Source organism: Parasteatoda tepidariorum, chromosome 8 (assembly GCF_043381705.1).
Source record: "Parasteatoda tepidariorum isolate YZ-2023 chromosome 8, CAS_Ptep_4.0, whole genome shotgun sequence".
In the NCBI taxonomy this organism is placed as follows: domain Eukaryota; kingdom Metazoa; phylum Arthropoda; class Arachnida; order Araneae; family Theridiidae; genus Parasteatoda; species Parasteatoda tepidariorum.
In genome coordinates this window covers 54,466,996-54,485,236 of record NC_092211.1, presented here as the reverse complement: position 1 = coordinate 54,485,236, position 18,241 = coordinate 54,466,996, and the positions used below count along the sequence as shown (strand labels likewise).

The following is an 18,241-nucleotide window of genomic DNA, read 5'->3' as shown; positions in this document are numbered from 1 at the left end:
TTCAAATCTTGTAAAACTAACGAATATAACGTCTATTTCCCTTCTTTCTTGTAAATTTTTCGTTCGTTAATGTATGACACAAAATATTTTAGAGTGAATGAACAGTGAGAATAATATTATAAAATATATTTAGTATAGCGCTCGTTTTATTGCAGCACATTATTAAAAGTATTTTCTGTCGTTCAAAATAGCGATTTATTTTATTAATCTTACATAAAAATATTAAGAAAATTAATCATCAAATTGATTTTTTATTCGTACACGTTAAATATTAATATTTAAACAAAAAAGAAAAAAAACAATGGTTTATGGTTTTTTATAACAGCGTTGCTACTTCCTTGGCATTTTATACCCCCACCTCTACACAGACTTCGTGCGCAATTTTGTTTTCGTAGTTTGTGAGTGTTAATTTTTTTTTTTTTAATTATTTGTTAGATACTTACGGTGGAAGGTATTAAGCATGCTTAGAAGCATAGTCAACCTCTAGTATTATGCTTAGAAGCACATTTAATATCAGTTATGCTTAGAAGCATATTTAGTATCAGTTTTGTTTAGAAATATATTTAATATGAGTTACGCTTAGAAGCATATTTAATATCAGTTTTGTTTAGAAGTATATTTAATATGAGTTACGCTTAGAAGCATATTTAATATCAATTTTAATTTTTTCGTTCTTCAATTCGAAATTTTTTATACGATTGTAATTCAATCGTTTTAAAATTTCGAATCGAAAAATCAATTCTTCGAAAGCGTTAGCATGCAGAAGTGATTGCGAAAACACGAAAACCTACTGGTTGTTATCGATCGAAAGTTTTTCAGCCCTAAACCAGTTTAAGAAACTGAAAAATGGTCGGTAAATCAAGTTATAGTTTAATGGGTTTCATTTTAAACAAGTCTGTACTTCCTCTAGGATTTCGTCCGCAAAGTCAAACTATTTTAATATGAACAGTATGCAAATGAATATCTCAGTTCTGCACATTTTGACAAAAGCCAAAGTTGGCGAAAATTCCGAAATATGGCGTTAAATATGACATCACCTGGACGGGGACCGCGAATTCTCGTATCGCGATACGTAATCTGACACATTCACACCGCGGCCATCGTATCACGGGGTAGCCAGGAGGCATTTCTTCCCATTTTTACACTCCCTCCCCCCGTCCCTCTCTTAGAATAAAACCTCCTCTTTGCATATTCATAGAACAGCGAAGGAAAGAGAGGGGATGCAGAATGGAAGAAGGCCAGGACAAAACGTTCCTGTCCTTGTCATTCGACCATCAACCCCCTCTACACCCCCCTAAGACTCACAAGTGTTTCCAATCGGATAGTTATATGCTCATGCAGATTAATCCCCATCTCAACACAATGCATTAATCTTCTACTCCTCTCCCCTCCCTCTCCCTCCACCCCTTTCCATCGTCTAGGATTCGAATACGCTTGGGAGGGTTAGGCTCGACCGCACGGGGAAAGCACCCCCAGAGGGTTCTATTTTATCCCGATCGCTGGAGAATTTCCTCATTCCCGTTTCTCCTGCATCCACCCACACCACCTTCATCAGTCGTTCGCCCTCCCCCCTATCTCCTCTCACCCCGTCGTCATTCTCACTATCGCGAGCCGGATAGTTTCCCTGATCCGGCAAAACAGCCTTTGTCGTTGATTTTAAGTCGGAATAGGGCACTGCTATTAAATTCTAGGTCAAACTTTTAACCACATTTATTATATCCTTCTTAAGAGAATGGCTTTCTTTTTAAAATTCACTAAATTTGTCATCAGAATAATGTATGAAATGTTAACAAAAATGCCAGAAAAAAGAAAAGGTGGAAATAGTTTGGAATAAAAAAATTAATTAAATGATCACTTCAATCTCATTCGAAGGACTTCTCTTGGTTTAAAACATCTGAAGTTGGAGTAAAATTGTAGAAAAATGACAACATGGAAACTTTATTTCTTATCGTTAATCATGAAATTAAAAAGAAAAAACGCAAACTAAACGCGATTTGTTTTAAAATATGTATCTTAGCGAAACGTGTATGGTAACATCTAGAATAGATGGATTTTAAAATAACTCCAAAACAAATACTATAACCCTATTTCTATAATGATACATGTGAATTCAGTGCTAATGGTAGATACTCTATCTATATATTAAACATTAGTAATGCCAGGTATTATAACTATATCCATGAAGATATCTGATATTTCTTAACAATTTAAATTTATATCTCTATTCCATAATCACCTTATTTATTTATTTATTTTTAATCATTGTCCAAAATGAAGTCATTAAAATTTCGAACCTGCCAAAGTAAACGAAGGGGCCAAAATGTTTACCACTGTCAAACGGATCATTACCATGGTCAATCACCAACAAGGTGGAAATAAGATCATCATAAACGGTTTACTTTTTGCGTGAAGCTGAGAAGATTTCCTGATGACTTCTATTGAGCAGAATATTTAGGAAAAGGAACTACGAATTTTCCAAGTAGATTTAAGTTTTCGAAATTTAGTTTGATTGGTTTAAATCTAATTTGTTTGGTAAAACCCAGTTGGAATTGGAAGCAAAGAGAATTTAAAATACATATACATCTAACAAAAATCTTAAAAACCAGCGACACATAAAACTTAATCAAAGCTCATATATCATGCAAAAATATCGGAAATTATCGATATTTCTTTTTAGCGTTCTTTCTTTTGTTGCGCATACTGAATGAAATGCAGTGTGCCAAACAAAAATCGTGCTGAGTCAAAGGCAAATAAATAAATAAAAAGCTACGTTGAACCCACTCCATGAGGTCTTCCAAATGTCGACTCCGTCTGCCCACAAATCTTCCACCTCGGTGAGTACCGCCCATCCTTTACCCATAGCAGACACTTTACGGCCTACAGACGAACAACGGCGTAAAAAACTCTGTTTACATTGGGCACTCATAAAACGCCCATTCAGTGGGTACCCCTGTGGCTCTAGAATGCTCACCAGTCCGCCAAGGTATAAAATATTCTTCGCCACTACTTGATATGCCTGAGGCATCCCCCGCGAAGATCCATTTGCAAACCGCTCCCTATTGACAAATTTGTCTCTCTTGGACGCTTCCTAAGCCCCGTTATTGGCGTAAAATATCGCCAACTCAATGGTACCGGATTTTTTTTTCCTCCTTCAGGTGACGAATCTATGCCCGAAGAAGAGATTGCGATGTAAGATTAGTTTTAAAAATGTCCAAGCGGCGTGTATTTTTAGAGAAAGCACACTGTTTTGGGAAAATTTACTTGCAAAAGAGGAGTTTTATAGTGAATGAAAATTCTTTGGTTATATTTTGAGAAGTATTCAATGTTTGATGTATTGTCAAATGGTGCTGGCGTAAGAGAAGTAGTTGATACTTCAGCACTAAATCTTTAATTTTTAAATTAATACACACTGCTAAAGAATTGGTCAAAAAAAAGTAATTTTTGAGAATATTTAGTAGTTTATTGTTAGAATTGATTCTATAATCGCCGATCCTGTGTAAAAGACTTAAATAACAACCATAACTTCTTTTTTTTTAAAAAAACAGTTTTGAAAACATTTTCTACTTCTCAAAAATGCAACAAAAAGTGATCTGAAGATTAATGGAAAGAAGATTTAATCAAAAATTGATTCATGGTATATCGAAATATCCATTCATGAATTGTTTTCAACAAAATGGTTCGAAATTATTTGAAATATGAAACTTTTTGAGGAAAAAAAATGGAAAATTGAGCATTAATTAATTTATAAAAAAGATTTAAATGAAATTTATAATTTAAGGTTTTCTACTATATTTATATACATCTTAATGTTCAAAGAAATTATTAAAAAATTTAAATTTAATGCGTATTTCTTACTTAAACTATCGTAAAAGGGTATTAGGAAACATTTTTTATAATTTTTATGCAAATTTAGTTGATGTTTAATAAATATGTTGTCTTGTTTGAAAATTATTTCAATTAACATTAACCAAAATTTAAAATCTACAACAAAATATTTACTGAAAGATGTAGGAATAAAAGAAATACTACTTTATTTTCCCTATAAAATAAATAAATAAAAAGCAAAAGCAAAAAGAAAAAAAATTAAACACGATAACGAGCAACAATGCGACTTATTATTCACTATTTGTCATATTTTCTCGATATCTTATTTGCATTGAGCATAAAATTTAAAAAAAAGAAAAAAAACATAAAAATTATCGCTTTTTCTTTCCTTTAATGAATATCGTCATATAGGATGAAAATATTTACACATCATCACAAACATTTCGCTACATCCAGAAAATTAACACACGCGATTATAATCACCCATTTCCGAGTTAAATATCAGTCAATACCTGTGCGAGAAATCTTAGAAGTTCAGGTGATTATAATAATTTTGAAAGTAAGGATAATGTTGAGATTCTCGTAGGGCGGATATACACCAGGTATTAAAATACCATCCATCTTTTAAAGATGATGACCGAACTCATCTAATGACGGCTTCTTTAAGCTCTATTAAGACATATTTTCTTTCCTTTCCGGATTTCCTTACCATCTTCATTTCATTCTGAGAGCGATTTCGGGAGCCGTTAAAAGATGTACACACATTCAATGACAAGTTACGGTTGCGAGTAACGATGCCGCATATTGGTAATTTAATTAGTTCCTAATATCTGTCTTGTCCTCGCTCTGAAGAGGGGTAATTATTGTAAGTGGTAATCACGACATATCAGTCATACTGAGTATTGGTTTGGACGAAATTTCGAACTATCATCGAAGTTTTAAATTCTTAGAAGAGAAGGGGTTATACAAAAATCCAAATAAATGAAATAAAACTACGTTTTTATTAAACATAAATCTTCGAAGAGTTCATTGTTGAATCTTTTATATTATTTTTAAATTCAATGTGTATTTTCTTACTTAAACTGTTGTAAAAGGATATAAGGAACCTGCTTATTTTTATAATTCAGATTATTGCAATATTTTATACAGCCAACCTAATTCTAAGTTTGCGACTATCAACGTTCACCTCCGTAGTCTTGTAATTTTGAACACAACCTAGAAAACAATGGAACTCCTGGGAGCCGTGGTGACTCAGGGGATAGAGCGCTTTCCTTCCAATGAGGGGACACGGGTTCGATGCCAGCGATGGTAGGTCGATAAGAATTCCGATCCCAGCTAACACCAACCACATATAGTGCTGAAGTAAAATATCCTCAGTGGTTGAAGAATCATGGGTTAGAGTCTCCTTGCCGTCAGGCTAACCGTGGGAGATTTTCTTGTTTTTCATCTCCATGTAACAAATGCGGGTTAGTTCCTTCAAAAAGTCCTTCACGAAGGCAAATTTCTCCCCAGAATTGGTTCAGCCATTCAACGTTGTTTCTAAAATAAACTTAAAAAAGGATCCTGGATAAAAGGATCCTAAAATAAACTAAAAACACCCGGATCAAGCATTGAGACAAACAAGCCATAGTGGAAGATTTCTTAGTGGAACTAACACGCATTTGTGTTATATGGAGTGAAAAATCATGAAAACCTCCTGTAGTTAGCCTGGTAGCATGGAGATTCTAACCCATGATCCGTCTGCTACTGAAGATATTTTACGTCAGCACTGCAGTCGGAGCAAACGGGATGAGGAATTCGTTTCGCCATCGCTGGGATTCGAACCCGATTGACCTCATTGGAAGGCTCTATCTCCTGAGCCATCACGGCTGCTTATTATAATATTATATAAATTGTAGAATTTCTTTTCATTCCTAATTATATATATACATATAAGCTTCGTGTGGAAGGACCATTGTTAAATAATACGCAAGCTAATAGTCCTATCAATATTTATTTAACATTTCGTCATTTATATTGTCTTTTTGTTGTAGTTTGAATTATTATCAAGTATTTGATTAGAAAATATCAGTTTTTAGATTAAAAATGACATTTATTAATACGATACAAAGTAATAATATTAATTAGTAAAACGTTCTTGAATCAATTTTCATTAAAAATTAAAATAATATTCATTGAAATCAATAGTTCATGGAAAATAATCCAAGACAATCTTTCAAAAATATAAATCATTAAAAATTACCTTCAAAATATTGAGAAATTAGTTTAATTGTCTCTGAAAGACATTTCCCAATATTTTATTATCTAAAGCGGCCTTTTTTGAAGAATTTTGAGTTCTTACGACAAATTTGTATAAAATATTTAAAAGTTATCATCAATATATCAATTAGAAATTCATATATTCACACTTAACAAAAAAAAATCAATACTAGTTGCAACATTTGAAATGATATGGCGTTTAAAAAGTCAGAATTAATAAAGTATTTATGTGTATTTACATTAAATGCTTTAAATATCAAAATTTTATTACTTTCAAATTCTTTTGTGAATTCTAATTAGTATATGATGGAATTACAATTAGCATTCATAATTTAATAAAATTTAAGCCCTATAAAAAAAGATTCTGTGGCAAAAGGTCAAATGATACACAATGAATGTTATCATGAAAAAATTATTTACGGAACCAAAAATAATCCTATAAAGCATTAAGAGCTGAAGTGGTAGTTCAAAAATATTAAAAATAAGTAATAGTTTTTAACGAATTAATACCTTAGTAATAACATAGATTTTTAGAGACGTAGTGAACTATTTAAGTCCCTAAAACTAAGTATACCAAGTTGACTTAAATCATTATGGTTTTCATCTGGTGTACTTTGACCTATAAACTCTGTTCTATAGTGTAGGATTTTTAATCCACTTTAGAGCTCTGAAAACGATTAAGTGATGAATATAAAGATGAAAAAATTAAAAGCAAAAAAAATTAATTATATGATGTTTTAGCAACATATACATGCTTCGTAATTTAAAGATAAAATCGTAAAAAAATGATTGATGTGGTTGGTTGTTTAGATTGCAAATAAAAGAGAAACTTTTCGTTCCTCTTATGCTATATAATCAAAAAAAGACATTGTTATATATCTTTAAAATAACAGGAAATATTCGATAGTTGTTTTAAAACACTCTTACGTGTGCTAGTTACTTCCTCCTCTAATTAATTTGAATCAAATTACCAAAAACTTACATAAAATAACAGTTTTTCTTAGCACCTTTGCTAATCATATTTGCAAAACTTACAACTAAACTAAATCCATCAATACGGCTCGCATCTTCCAACGCAACTTCGAATGAACCCATAATAAAAAAAAAAAGAATATGATTTATTGCCATTTGAAGTGACTTAAAACTCTTCAAAAAAGTATTGAACCAGGTAGAAAAAGAGTTAAAGGAAGACATTTTACAAACTTTTCTTTTCTTTTTTTCTTTATTATTTTCAATAATGGCTGCTTAGTAGTGCCCTCTAACACACCCTATCCCATTCATCTATTCTATTCCAACAAATTTTTACCCGAAAAGTAAGTAAGAAAATAGGCATCAAGCATTTTCTCCTCCAATCTTCAATACCTCGTATCAGAAAAGGAGAAGGGGAGAAGAAGAAAGAAAAAAAAGACGATGAAGAAAAAAAAAATGCAAAAGTCGATAAGTCGCCAAACGTCGACCACCCTACATCTCTTCAGGTTTCTTCATTCTTCTTACCATTCTGAGTATTCTCCAATCCTTGTCTCCGCTCTGCAATCCCCCCCTTTCCCAACCAGAAACATCGATTTCCGATTGGTGGGCTCGGGTAAGAAGGAAAAGGGTGGGGAAGGCAGTGGATTATTTTGTTTCTCTCCACCTCAGATCTTTTCCTCATGCTGGAGTTTTCTCTACTACTAACTCTATGGTATAAATATTTTCCCACGGGTTTTGGGGATTATATTTGATGCTGAGGTTCTAGACGCAATTTTTATAACTTTTTCGGGTCTGAAGCAAAAAGCTTACGAGGCTGTAAATATAACCCCCTTTTGTTTTTTTTTAGAGAATATTATTATTTTTTTTGTATCGTTTTTAATAATTTTCGGAAATATGTTGCTTTAATCTAGCTGTAATGTTTGAAATGCTCGTGTAGAATCAATGGAATAACGGTAAGCATAAATTCTGTGGGATAACAAATGAACAGAGCTCTGATTCGTTCACATTTTCTATTTTAACATATGCAAATATTTTTAACTACTTATCATCACTTTGTTAAAAGTGAAATGCAATATGATAGAGATTTATCACATTAGAATAGTCATGCTCTTATAAAATTCAATTACCTATGTAGACTGTTTTTTTTTTTTTTTTTTTTTTTTTTTTTTTTTTTTTTTTTTTTTTTTTTTTTTNTTTTTTTTTTTTTTTTTTTTTTTTTTTTGATTTTGATTTTAGTTTAAAAAGATTAATTACAATCATTGTTTTAAGTTTTAAAAACGGAGAACCAGTACTTAACATATTTATTCACTTCTACAAGTATGTATAGTACATCAATAAATACATTCAGAAAATTTTTTTGTTCTGTGCATCTAGCATTGGGGATAATTATCTTGTAGTCTAACAATACTGTTTTGTAAAAGGGGGGGGGGGAAGCTTGTTGTTTTATTTAAAGCATAACATAACATGTTAAATCACATTAATGCGCGATACTGCATATTTTTATTCAGAAATACCATAAACTTGTGATATTACGCTATCCACTAAGTAATTATTCAATTTATTTAGAAAAACTAATTTTTTTGCACTTTCTGGCCAAAGTTCAGAATAAATTAAAAAAGAGAACAAAATCGCGATTTTGAGGGACTGGAACATCTAATATTAATAAGATGGCTAACTATAGTCACATACATCGGCAACGTTGTTTTTTTCATACGGCAAATTTGTTTTAAGTCTATAATAAAGCAATTTCATGCTTATTTCTTAAACACCTAAAACTCAATGAGCTTTCTGATGTTCAATTATTTTGTAATAAGTCTTTTCTCTCGTAGAATCATATCGAAAATTAAAATCACTAATTTAAAATTGTGGGAATATTTTCAAAATTTTTACTTCACGCGCGGCTAACAGATTGTATAATAAATCATTGATCATTATTCTCGAATAATTGCGCCTGATTAATTTCTATTTAACATGCCATTTTATTCTGCTGAATGTTTTCTCTTTAAAGCGTAATGACGTAAAAAAAGAAGCGACAAAAAACTGCATCATCCGAAAAACTTGTATGCTGTTATATTTATTGTGTTGAAAACTTCATGTGTAGCAAAGACAAGCAACAGAATATAACTATTTCATTTATTCTAGGTGTTATTGTTGCGCGTCCAGGTTGGAAAGAAAATTCTCATTCACCCTGTATGTTAAAAATTTTGTTTTTAAAATTCATGTTATTAATTGTTTTCTTTTTTTTTCTTTTCATTTACAATGCTTTTTGTTGTTGAGGTATACCTGTTTAGGCAAAGGAGGTGCGATTGTTCTTGTTTTCCAATGGCACCAGATGACCAAGAATTCTGCCACACCCATACGTCACACTCGTTTATAGGGCGGACCCATTCATACATCCATTCCATTCATCCACAGATCGTAATTCTGACCGGAATCAGAGAACGATCGATCTCCAATCCAGTACCCCTAGAGGTATTGATTTGTTACGGGAACATGGAGGACTTTTGCGACTCGACAGATTTAACGTGCATCAGCCACTTCACTACACGGGGAGTCTTCGGCCGGCTGGGTTTGAGCCCCCGAACTCTCGGACATGGGCCCAGCGCCTTACCGACCAGACTATCCCGACCCTACAATGTTTTTTATTTCTTACAAAAAGACTTCCATAATTACCGTCTTTAACAAATATTTTTCTAGTATTTGACGAGTATGAATTTTAAAAAAAAATCACAATAAGAATCTCAAATTAACGTTTGAGGAGGAAAAAAGAAAATGCTAAAACCAACGAATGATTATCGATTTATGATTATCGATTGTCGATTATCGACAAAATATTTTTAAAATGCGATCTAATTTGAGAAATTTTAAGTTAGAAATTAAAGTTAAATTGAAAGAAAGGGAAAAGTGAGAGCTCAAAAGTTTTGATCACGGAAGGAAAAGACAAAAGATTCCTAAAGAATATTATACTCAAAATTTTATAAAATAAACAACTCTTATCTAAATTTGATCCAAAAATTTGATTACATCAGTAAGGTCAACATCAAAACAAAAAACAAGGGAGTTATTACGACTTTCTTTTGCAAGCATAGAAGGAGGTAGAGATTTGCTAATTTTTGCTGACAACGATGATTCCAAATTTACCAAAAGTATGTTTACATAATATTTAAGCGACCCCTCACTTGCAATGACCTAGAAAAGAATACATAAAATAAAATATTTAAAGTGAAATACGTAAAATTAGTTTTATTATCGGATAAAGTACCAGATACCTCCTACAATTGAACCAGTTTTTATCTTGGTTATAATACTGTGATAAACCACGGAAATTATTCGCCAGATTTTGAACCATTTTTTTTTCCCCTTTAATATTAACTTCCAACCATTCATGCGTTTTTATGGTTTTTAACTTCTTTTCGGTCAAATAATTGGTTACATATATAGAGTGGTGATTTTGGAACAAACTTACACATTTCTGTTTGCTAACAAAACTAGATTTAATATATTTTTTTCCCACTTTATTTTCCCAAATTTTCATTCCTTAAAATAACAACATCAAAGTAATTTTCAAGACAAAACTTATCTTCAACTTAAATTTTAAAAAAGTTATTTAACAAATCAAAACGGAAAAACAGTAGCACGTTCTGTACATTTAAAAGAAGATATTTCAAAAACTAACCAGATCTGTGATTTTCATATCAAGAATAAATAGTAAACTTAACCTATAAAACTTAGTAAAAGAGTTTGGAATTCACAGTAGTATTACGAATTCCCTAAAGAATGCACGATTTTAAATTTTATGAGGGTAAACTCATATCAGTATATCTCTAAGAAATACTTACTATCAAGATTTGTGCAGAAGTATTTCAGAATTCGTGCAGCATTTCGAATACGTGACCAGAGAGTGTGATCATAGAGATGATAAAAAATAGTCTGGATTGCTAGATTTGCAGTCGATGCCAGTATATTTGACAGACTAGTGGAGTTATGCTGCTTCTTAAAACACTACTTTCAAATTATTTTATTTTTCTTTGCTAACTTATAAAATGTTATTTTAAAATTAGCAAATGTCACAATATGACATTATAATGGAATGCCTGCAAGTGACGTAGTGTGGGTATATCGATCCTGATTGGTTGTTGAAACGTGGCATTTGTTTACGCTTGCAACTGTTCTTTCCATACTATTTCGAGTTAGCCAAGCTTTCCGATCATCAATTCTCTTAAGTGACACATTCTATATTCTTACACAAAGATTCTTTCTAAAGAATTTCGATTCTTTCATTACATATTCCTTACTTAGCACAAAGACAGGCATGAAGCCATGTAGAACATAAACAAACTAATTATGCATCGAAGTTGTCAGGTAAACAAGACTAATATATATCACGCTTACAATAAAATACATAAACAAATAATAAATATAAGTTAAGTAACAGACGTAGACGTGAAAGAATTATATTTCAACAAATTTGAAGTGCGATACCGTGCTGTATTTAATCAACTTTGCGTCAATAAACATTTTGACTGATGTGAAGAAACTTATCTTAATTGAACACACCATTTAGCTTATAAACGATCAGCTGAAGCTGACATCATCGGTCACGTGTGTGAATATTGTGATCTTCTTGAAGTACAATTACCCAATTAAATGATTTAATTATACAGAAATATGATTGAAACTATTTATTCACATTTGTTGCAAAGACATTTTAAGCGTAAAAACATTTTTGCATTATTTTTTTTAAAACTGAAATATAATTTAGTTTGCAAGCTCCAAGTGCGTGAGTTACGATAGAATTGCGTGAATAATATAAATGTTTTTGTTTATTTTGACTATCGCTTAAAGACGTTTGACATCTGCTGAAAAAAAGACGCAATAGTTAAATTTTCCTTCAAATAGGTTTGTTTGTTTTTCATCCGCTTTTACACTAAAATACTGTAAAGAAAATTCCAGCAAAAACTCCGAGTGGAAAAGCTTCATTAATTTTGTGCTGGAATTCCTTGGAGGAAAAAAAATAGATAAAACTAATATCTCGAATAAAAAGTTTTAAATTTTTACCGTATATCATCGGTACCTTGTACCCATATGTCGTGAAAGCGCGCTGCACTCTTAAACAAATTGTTAAATTAAACCATGTTTCAGTTCAAGATGAAACATTGTATAGAATAATCAAATTCAAAAAAGGATTAATTTGCATGATAATACTACACTACTAGTGATAATACTTTTTACTACTGATTTGTGGTAATTATATGGATTAACGCTCTCTGATATTTCTAAAAGCATAGAATTTTACTAGAAGACTTTAAGATAAATTAATAATAATAAAAATGTATTATAATACTTCCATTTTTACTTATAAGATAAAAATTACAGTATGCTTTTAAATATCGCATTGCTTTTTTTTTCTTCCTCTCCTGTCATCAGGAACAGCGGTTCGATCTCCCCGGATTAATTTGCATGATAATACTACACTACTAGTGATAATACTTTTCACTACTGATTTGTGGTAATTATCTGGATTAACGCTCTCTGATATTTCTAAAAGTATAGAATTTTACCAGAAGACTTTAATATCAATTAACAATAATAAAAATATATTATAATATTTCCATTTTTAATTATAAGATAAAAATTACAGTATGTTTTTAAATATCGCATTGCTTTTTTTCCTCTCCTGTCATTGCAAGGAACAGGGGTTCGATCTCCAGTGGTAACTTGAAGCTCACCCAATTTTAAATAGATGGGTACTAACTTGCTTGGGAAGTATAAGAGGTCTAGGAGGAATGCTGACCACATTTCCTCAATTAGGCCGTTGGTCACGAATTGTGCAGCGTTTAAATCCATTACCTCCCCCTTTGAACTAAAACAAACTGTTGCAAAAAAAAAAAAAAAAAAAATATCGGATATATTTCTATGGAAAGACCGAAGTCTTACAAAAAAATAATTATAATCTCCTAACAACGAATCTTTTTGTATATCTGTTTTCTCACGGTCTAAATAATTTGAATATTAAATAATTATTCTTTTTTTTCTAATTAGTTTTAAGACATTACAAAATATTCCTGACGAACCATCCTCGCAAACAATCTAAATAATCTGCATATGAAAATCCCTCTGAAATATCACCCATGAAAATGACCAAGAACGAATACAAGTGTAGGTTTGGCTTAATTACAACCCATCCCGTGCGTGGGCGTGCGACATGCAGAGATATCACACTTTTGCATAATTCGGCGTGATTAATTTCATTTGCTTAGATACAAATGAGTTACAACGTTATTTCAAAGTAACAATGTAAAGAAAAGATTGAGACAATGAAACAAATAGGATAAATGCGATTATTAAGTATGCAAAAAAAATTTTTGCAAATGAAGTTGTTAACAATGTAATTATGATTCTGGGTTACTTACTTGCATATGCTTATTTAAATTTAAAGGCGTGAGAACGGCCTTCGTGTTTTAAATGTTTAAAATTTTCCGAGATTCCGTGTGATAAATGTTGTGGTCGCAAAAAAAAAAAATTTGGATTGAACAAACACATTTTTCCTTGACTGATTTATTAAAGACACGTATTTTCGAATTTAGGTAAAGAAATATTAAATCTTAACCCAGCATTTTTATTACTTAAGTTATGTTTTTTTTTTTTCTTTCACCTTTGCTCTTAAGTGATATCCGGGGTTAATAAGGGAAAGGAATGAGATATAGTGTGTAGTATTAACAGGTAAAATGAAAAATGTTAGGAATTGTTGAATCTTTTGGGAAAATCTGTATTCATTAAGATGGGAATTTTGTTGCGTGAGCCTTTTATTATAACATCAATTCGTGAATGGGGGCTGTCTACGAATTTTATTTCTGAAGTACTCGTTATCTGTGTTGAGTGATTGCTAAAGTTCGTGTCCGATTTGAAGCCAAATTGAATAGAACACTTTAACAGTAAAATAAAAAATATTCCATATTTATCAATCAATAATGTGTTCTCCCTCTTTACCTATTCTTTCAATGTTTCATATCAGATTTTAAAATATTTTTAAGGCGTTCATCGAGAGCTCCCTCGTCTTATGAGTTCGCTTTTCAATGAATGATAATTTTTTATACTGTTGGTATTAAACAGTTTTTCATGACTTTTAGGTTAAATGTAGTCCATCTCTAGCTCCAATGCACAGTTTTGAAGAGGGGGAAAGGAAAAACGTTTATGATGTAATTTTTTTAATCCATAAAGACTTTTGGTCTCATAAAAACATTCAATAACAAATAAAAAAATATTCCTTGATTTTAAAAAATATCGCCAGGTAAAAATATCGCTAAATCGGCGATCTTTTTCTTTTTTTTTTTTTTAATTAATAATTTTTTGTCTGTTTAATAAAAACAATTTTCTTTCTAGCAAGCTAGTATTTCTGGCAAGCTAGTAAAGTTTTAGTTACATATTAAAACTAAAACTATGCTTTGAATTTAAGACACAGAAACTGGGGCCTTGCATATGTGCATTGTGTATATTTGTTTCGTAATGGTTTATACAAAAAAAGTTCAACCCTTCCTAAAATTATTGGACCAAAATTTTGAAAATTTGGAGCACATTAATAATTTTAATTTAAATCATTGTATGAAAAAAAATGAAAATTATTTTCCTGATTCCTAATTCGAAAAAAAGGAAAAAAATATCGTTTTTTTGAGCGAATTTCACAAAATTAATGTCCTGGACGTAATTGGTAGTTTTAAACTTTTTTATGATATAAATAAACATTTTAAGTTGATTAGACAAACATTTTTAAGGAAATTAATACAATAAATAAATGCTAAATAGAAATTTTTAAAAAATACTGTCGAATTTAGATAAACTACTTAAGGTAAGTGGTGAAAGTACTCTGAAAAATAGATTATTCGAATCTATTATGTCGGATGCTGGTAACTTGAACCAACTGACAAACAGTTTCATTCATAGATCCAGAACGGCCTTTAGTCTAGGTTTTTGAATAAACAGAATTTGGTTCTGTTGTATGCATAAGCTGAAAATAAATAAAATAAGCTGAATATTGGTTTGGTATAAAAAAAAAAAAAACGAAAAGGAAATGCTGTAAAAGTTGAGAATAGCTATCAGAGAAATATATTTCTTTATTGTTGAATTTAGTTATATTTTTGATTGAAGAAACAATTTAAGGGAAATTATTAATGCAGTTTTGTTTTTCATAAATGCACATCCTTTTCCTTATTTATTCAATATATTGCTTTTTTTCTGTATCTTTCTTTTACTTAAATAATTTCATAAAAATAACTAAAATATTAAAGAAATAAGTGATTACTGACGAAATATATAAATATAATAACGATTTTAAAGAAACCATAATTGATTAATTGAAGTCCTAACTTCGGAACCCCTGTCACCTTCATACTGAACCCTATGGTTCCTGAGGAACATCTTTTGGGAACCGCTGGTCTAACTTAGTCCCGCATTGAAATTGCAAGAACTCTGAAAGGTATCATTTTTCAGCACACAGCAAAATTTTACACTGCTTGCATAAAATATTAAAATGCAATAAAATTGAGTGTATTAACGATCTTCCAAATGTAATTTAAAAACAATTTGACCTTGAAATTTTGATACTGATAATACGGAGAAGCTCCCCTTATCAATGTTGGCAGGGTAGGGGATTCCCTGGGTTGTGGCTGTTCTGCGTGACAAGAAACTCGCGTTGGGCACGTGATCGCCGGAAGTGCCGACTCCCGGACAGCACAGTATAGTGGCTAATGAACCAGAAGAGGGTTGTACTGGTATCCCTCCTCACCACAGACCTCTTATCAGTGGTACATTAATAGCAATTGCGGACCGTATGCACCGTTCCATGTCGCGGTCATGTTATAGTGTGTGAAAATGAGCAATCGCTATTGAAGCCTGCTATCCCCCCTCATGTTATACGGTTAATAGTTCGAATCAGCATGTATTTTGATGAAATTAGTTGAGAATAATATCTGAATTAGGAAATTTCTCAACTGAATAATAAGTAATTCTCCACAAAATTTATTACGAAAGCATTGGAGATACTTCTGTGTAAAATAAACAAGTAAATTTATGCTCTATCAATTGGTTGTTTGAGAAAAGGAAAAAAACTTTTCGAATGATTTAACTAAACAAAAAACAAAACAAAAAATTTTTGCCAATTTTTATATCTTAATAAGGCTGCTCTTTGAAGGCTCTGTCGTCACATAAAATAATTTTTTTTTCCGGATAATATGCTATTTTTAGAACTGATGTGAGTTTGCAATAGTTATTCATGATGGCGGTTAGGTCAAATGTATCCCATCTTTTCAAGGTATATATATATATATACATATATATAANATATATATATATATATATATATACCTTGACATATACAGTGCCTTGAGTCATATCACAGTGACATTTTACTGGGTCCTTTATTTATAAGGAGTTAAATTGTACAGTGTTTTCATTCAAGTTAAATTACAGCATAAGTGACATTAAGTTTAAGAAATGTAATATGGTTCAAATTTAAAATATATTGCTCTTAAACACTACAACAGTTTCTAGCACCGTATTTTAGTTTTTACGTTTCTTTTGTTTCTGATTAACCGATTTGAAAACTAAACTGTTTAATGACATCGAACAAAATTTCTATAATTTGAATACTTTTTCATTAAGGGTTGCCTGAAATAGATCGCAATGATGTGTGAGTGTGAGGCCATATTTTTGAATTAGTTTAGATACTTTCGTATCATCTGTAGTTCTATTATTTCATCTTAACAAAATTTTTTAGGAAAACAATTTTTTTTTAACGTGGAAAAAATAGCACAAAAAGAGTGCTTCTCATGCTTTCATCATTCTGAATCTCGGACAAGCAACTTTCATATTTACGTACTAGACCTAAGAACTCTTTCAGTTTCTTAAAAGTATTTCACTATTAGTTTGAACATTAAATCAATAAGCGTGCGTAATCTTTCATTTGTAACTACTATATCTTATCCTTATTTACTTCCTAATACCAATAAAAGAAAATTTAAATAAATGCATAATAAAAAAACATCTCCATTTTCGTACCCCGAAGTTGAATGTTGAAGAAAACGAATTGCAAATATTTGTATTTGCTTTTACATATCTTTTAAAGAAGACACATAAAAGCAAGTGCAAAATATTTTTATTTGAAATAAAAAAGTGAATGCTTAAAAGAAGAAGGATAAAAAAAAACATAAGTAAACAAAAATTGTTCTGAAACCTTTCACGATGAAGAGGTTTGAAAGAAGGGGATTTTTAAGCAAGGTAAAAGAGGTGGGGATGGAAAATAAATGAATGACCCCCCCCCCTTCTCTCGCAGAAATTTTACAAGCAGGAAGGTATTTTCCGAATACCATTTACGTTTCAATTGCTTCACCCGAAAAAACGAAACAGGTACAGAATCTCCGATATTTTGAATCAGAGACTTCAAATTTGTTATAAAAAAGGAGATAAAAAAAAACGAGAATATACAGTTGCTCGCAATAGGGGAGGAGGTACTTTTAAATGTGCTTAAAAGGATAAGAAAATGTACCTTCCAGTATAGAACAACATTAAGTAATCTATCTTCAGGTTTGTATGAATTTGAAAAGGATCTCTCTTTTTTTTTTTCAGTGAACGTAGAAAAGTTTTTCTAGAGAAATATTTTTATCGAAAATATATTAAATCTTTTGGGTAGCTGTTTATTAATAAAAGTTTTTTTTTCTTCTTCTTTTTTTAATCAGAGAGGAGGTCATGATTCACAATTCTACCGCTTGTAATTAAATCATACCAGAAGGAACAATTTTGTGATATTATTTGTACCTTTCACGATCCTAGTATATTGAAAGGAAAGGTATATTATTTTTATATGCATCACATAAAATTGTATAAATTATTCAGTTAAATTAACTATACATTTAATTTGAAATAAATTAAATAATCTAGTTTAATAATTTGAATTTTAAAACAATCGCATGCGTTTCTTAAAAAGGAAGCACTCTGTAGTGCGTAGTAGAAATTTTGACAAATCATTTATTTTTTTAGGAATTTCTTCTGTTTGCTAAGTAATTAAAGTTTAAAGTTTGTTTATTGAAATTTGATTTTCACTGTCTACATCAAATTTTTTTCATATTTGCTAAGCAAAAATTTGTCTAACAGGCTGTTCAAACAATGCATAAGTAGATTTTTTGCAATTTTAGAT

General features: G+C 30.9%; 1 protein-coding gene across 2 annotated transcripts in view; it reads left to right on the top strand.

The window, feature by feature from the left end:
- Positions 1-18,241, top strand: part of LOC107449891 (LIM/homeobox protein Lhx5) — a 213,259-nt gene that overhangs the window by 169,889 nt on the left and 25,129 nt on the right. Inside the window, exon 5 of one of the 2 annotated variants that reach the window (XM_016065562.3) lies at positions 9,196-9,243. The exons of the other annotated variant lie outside the window; for it this stretch is intronic. Within the exon in view, the coding sequence (XP_015921048.1) occupies positions 9,196-9,243 (48 nt within the window). The remainder of the gene's footprint in view (positions 1-9,195; positions 9,244-18,241) is intronic. 2 annotated transcript variants of the gene reach the window in all.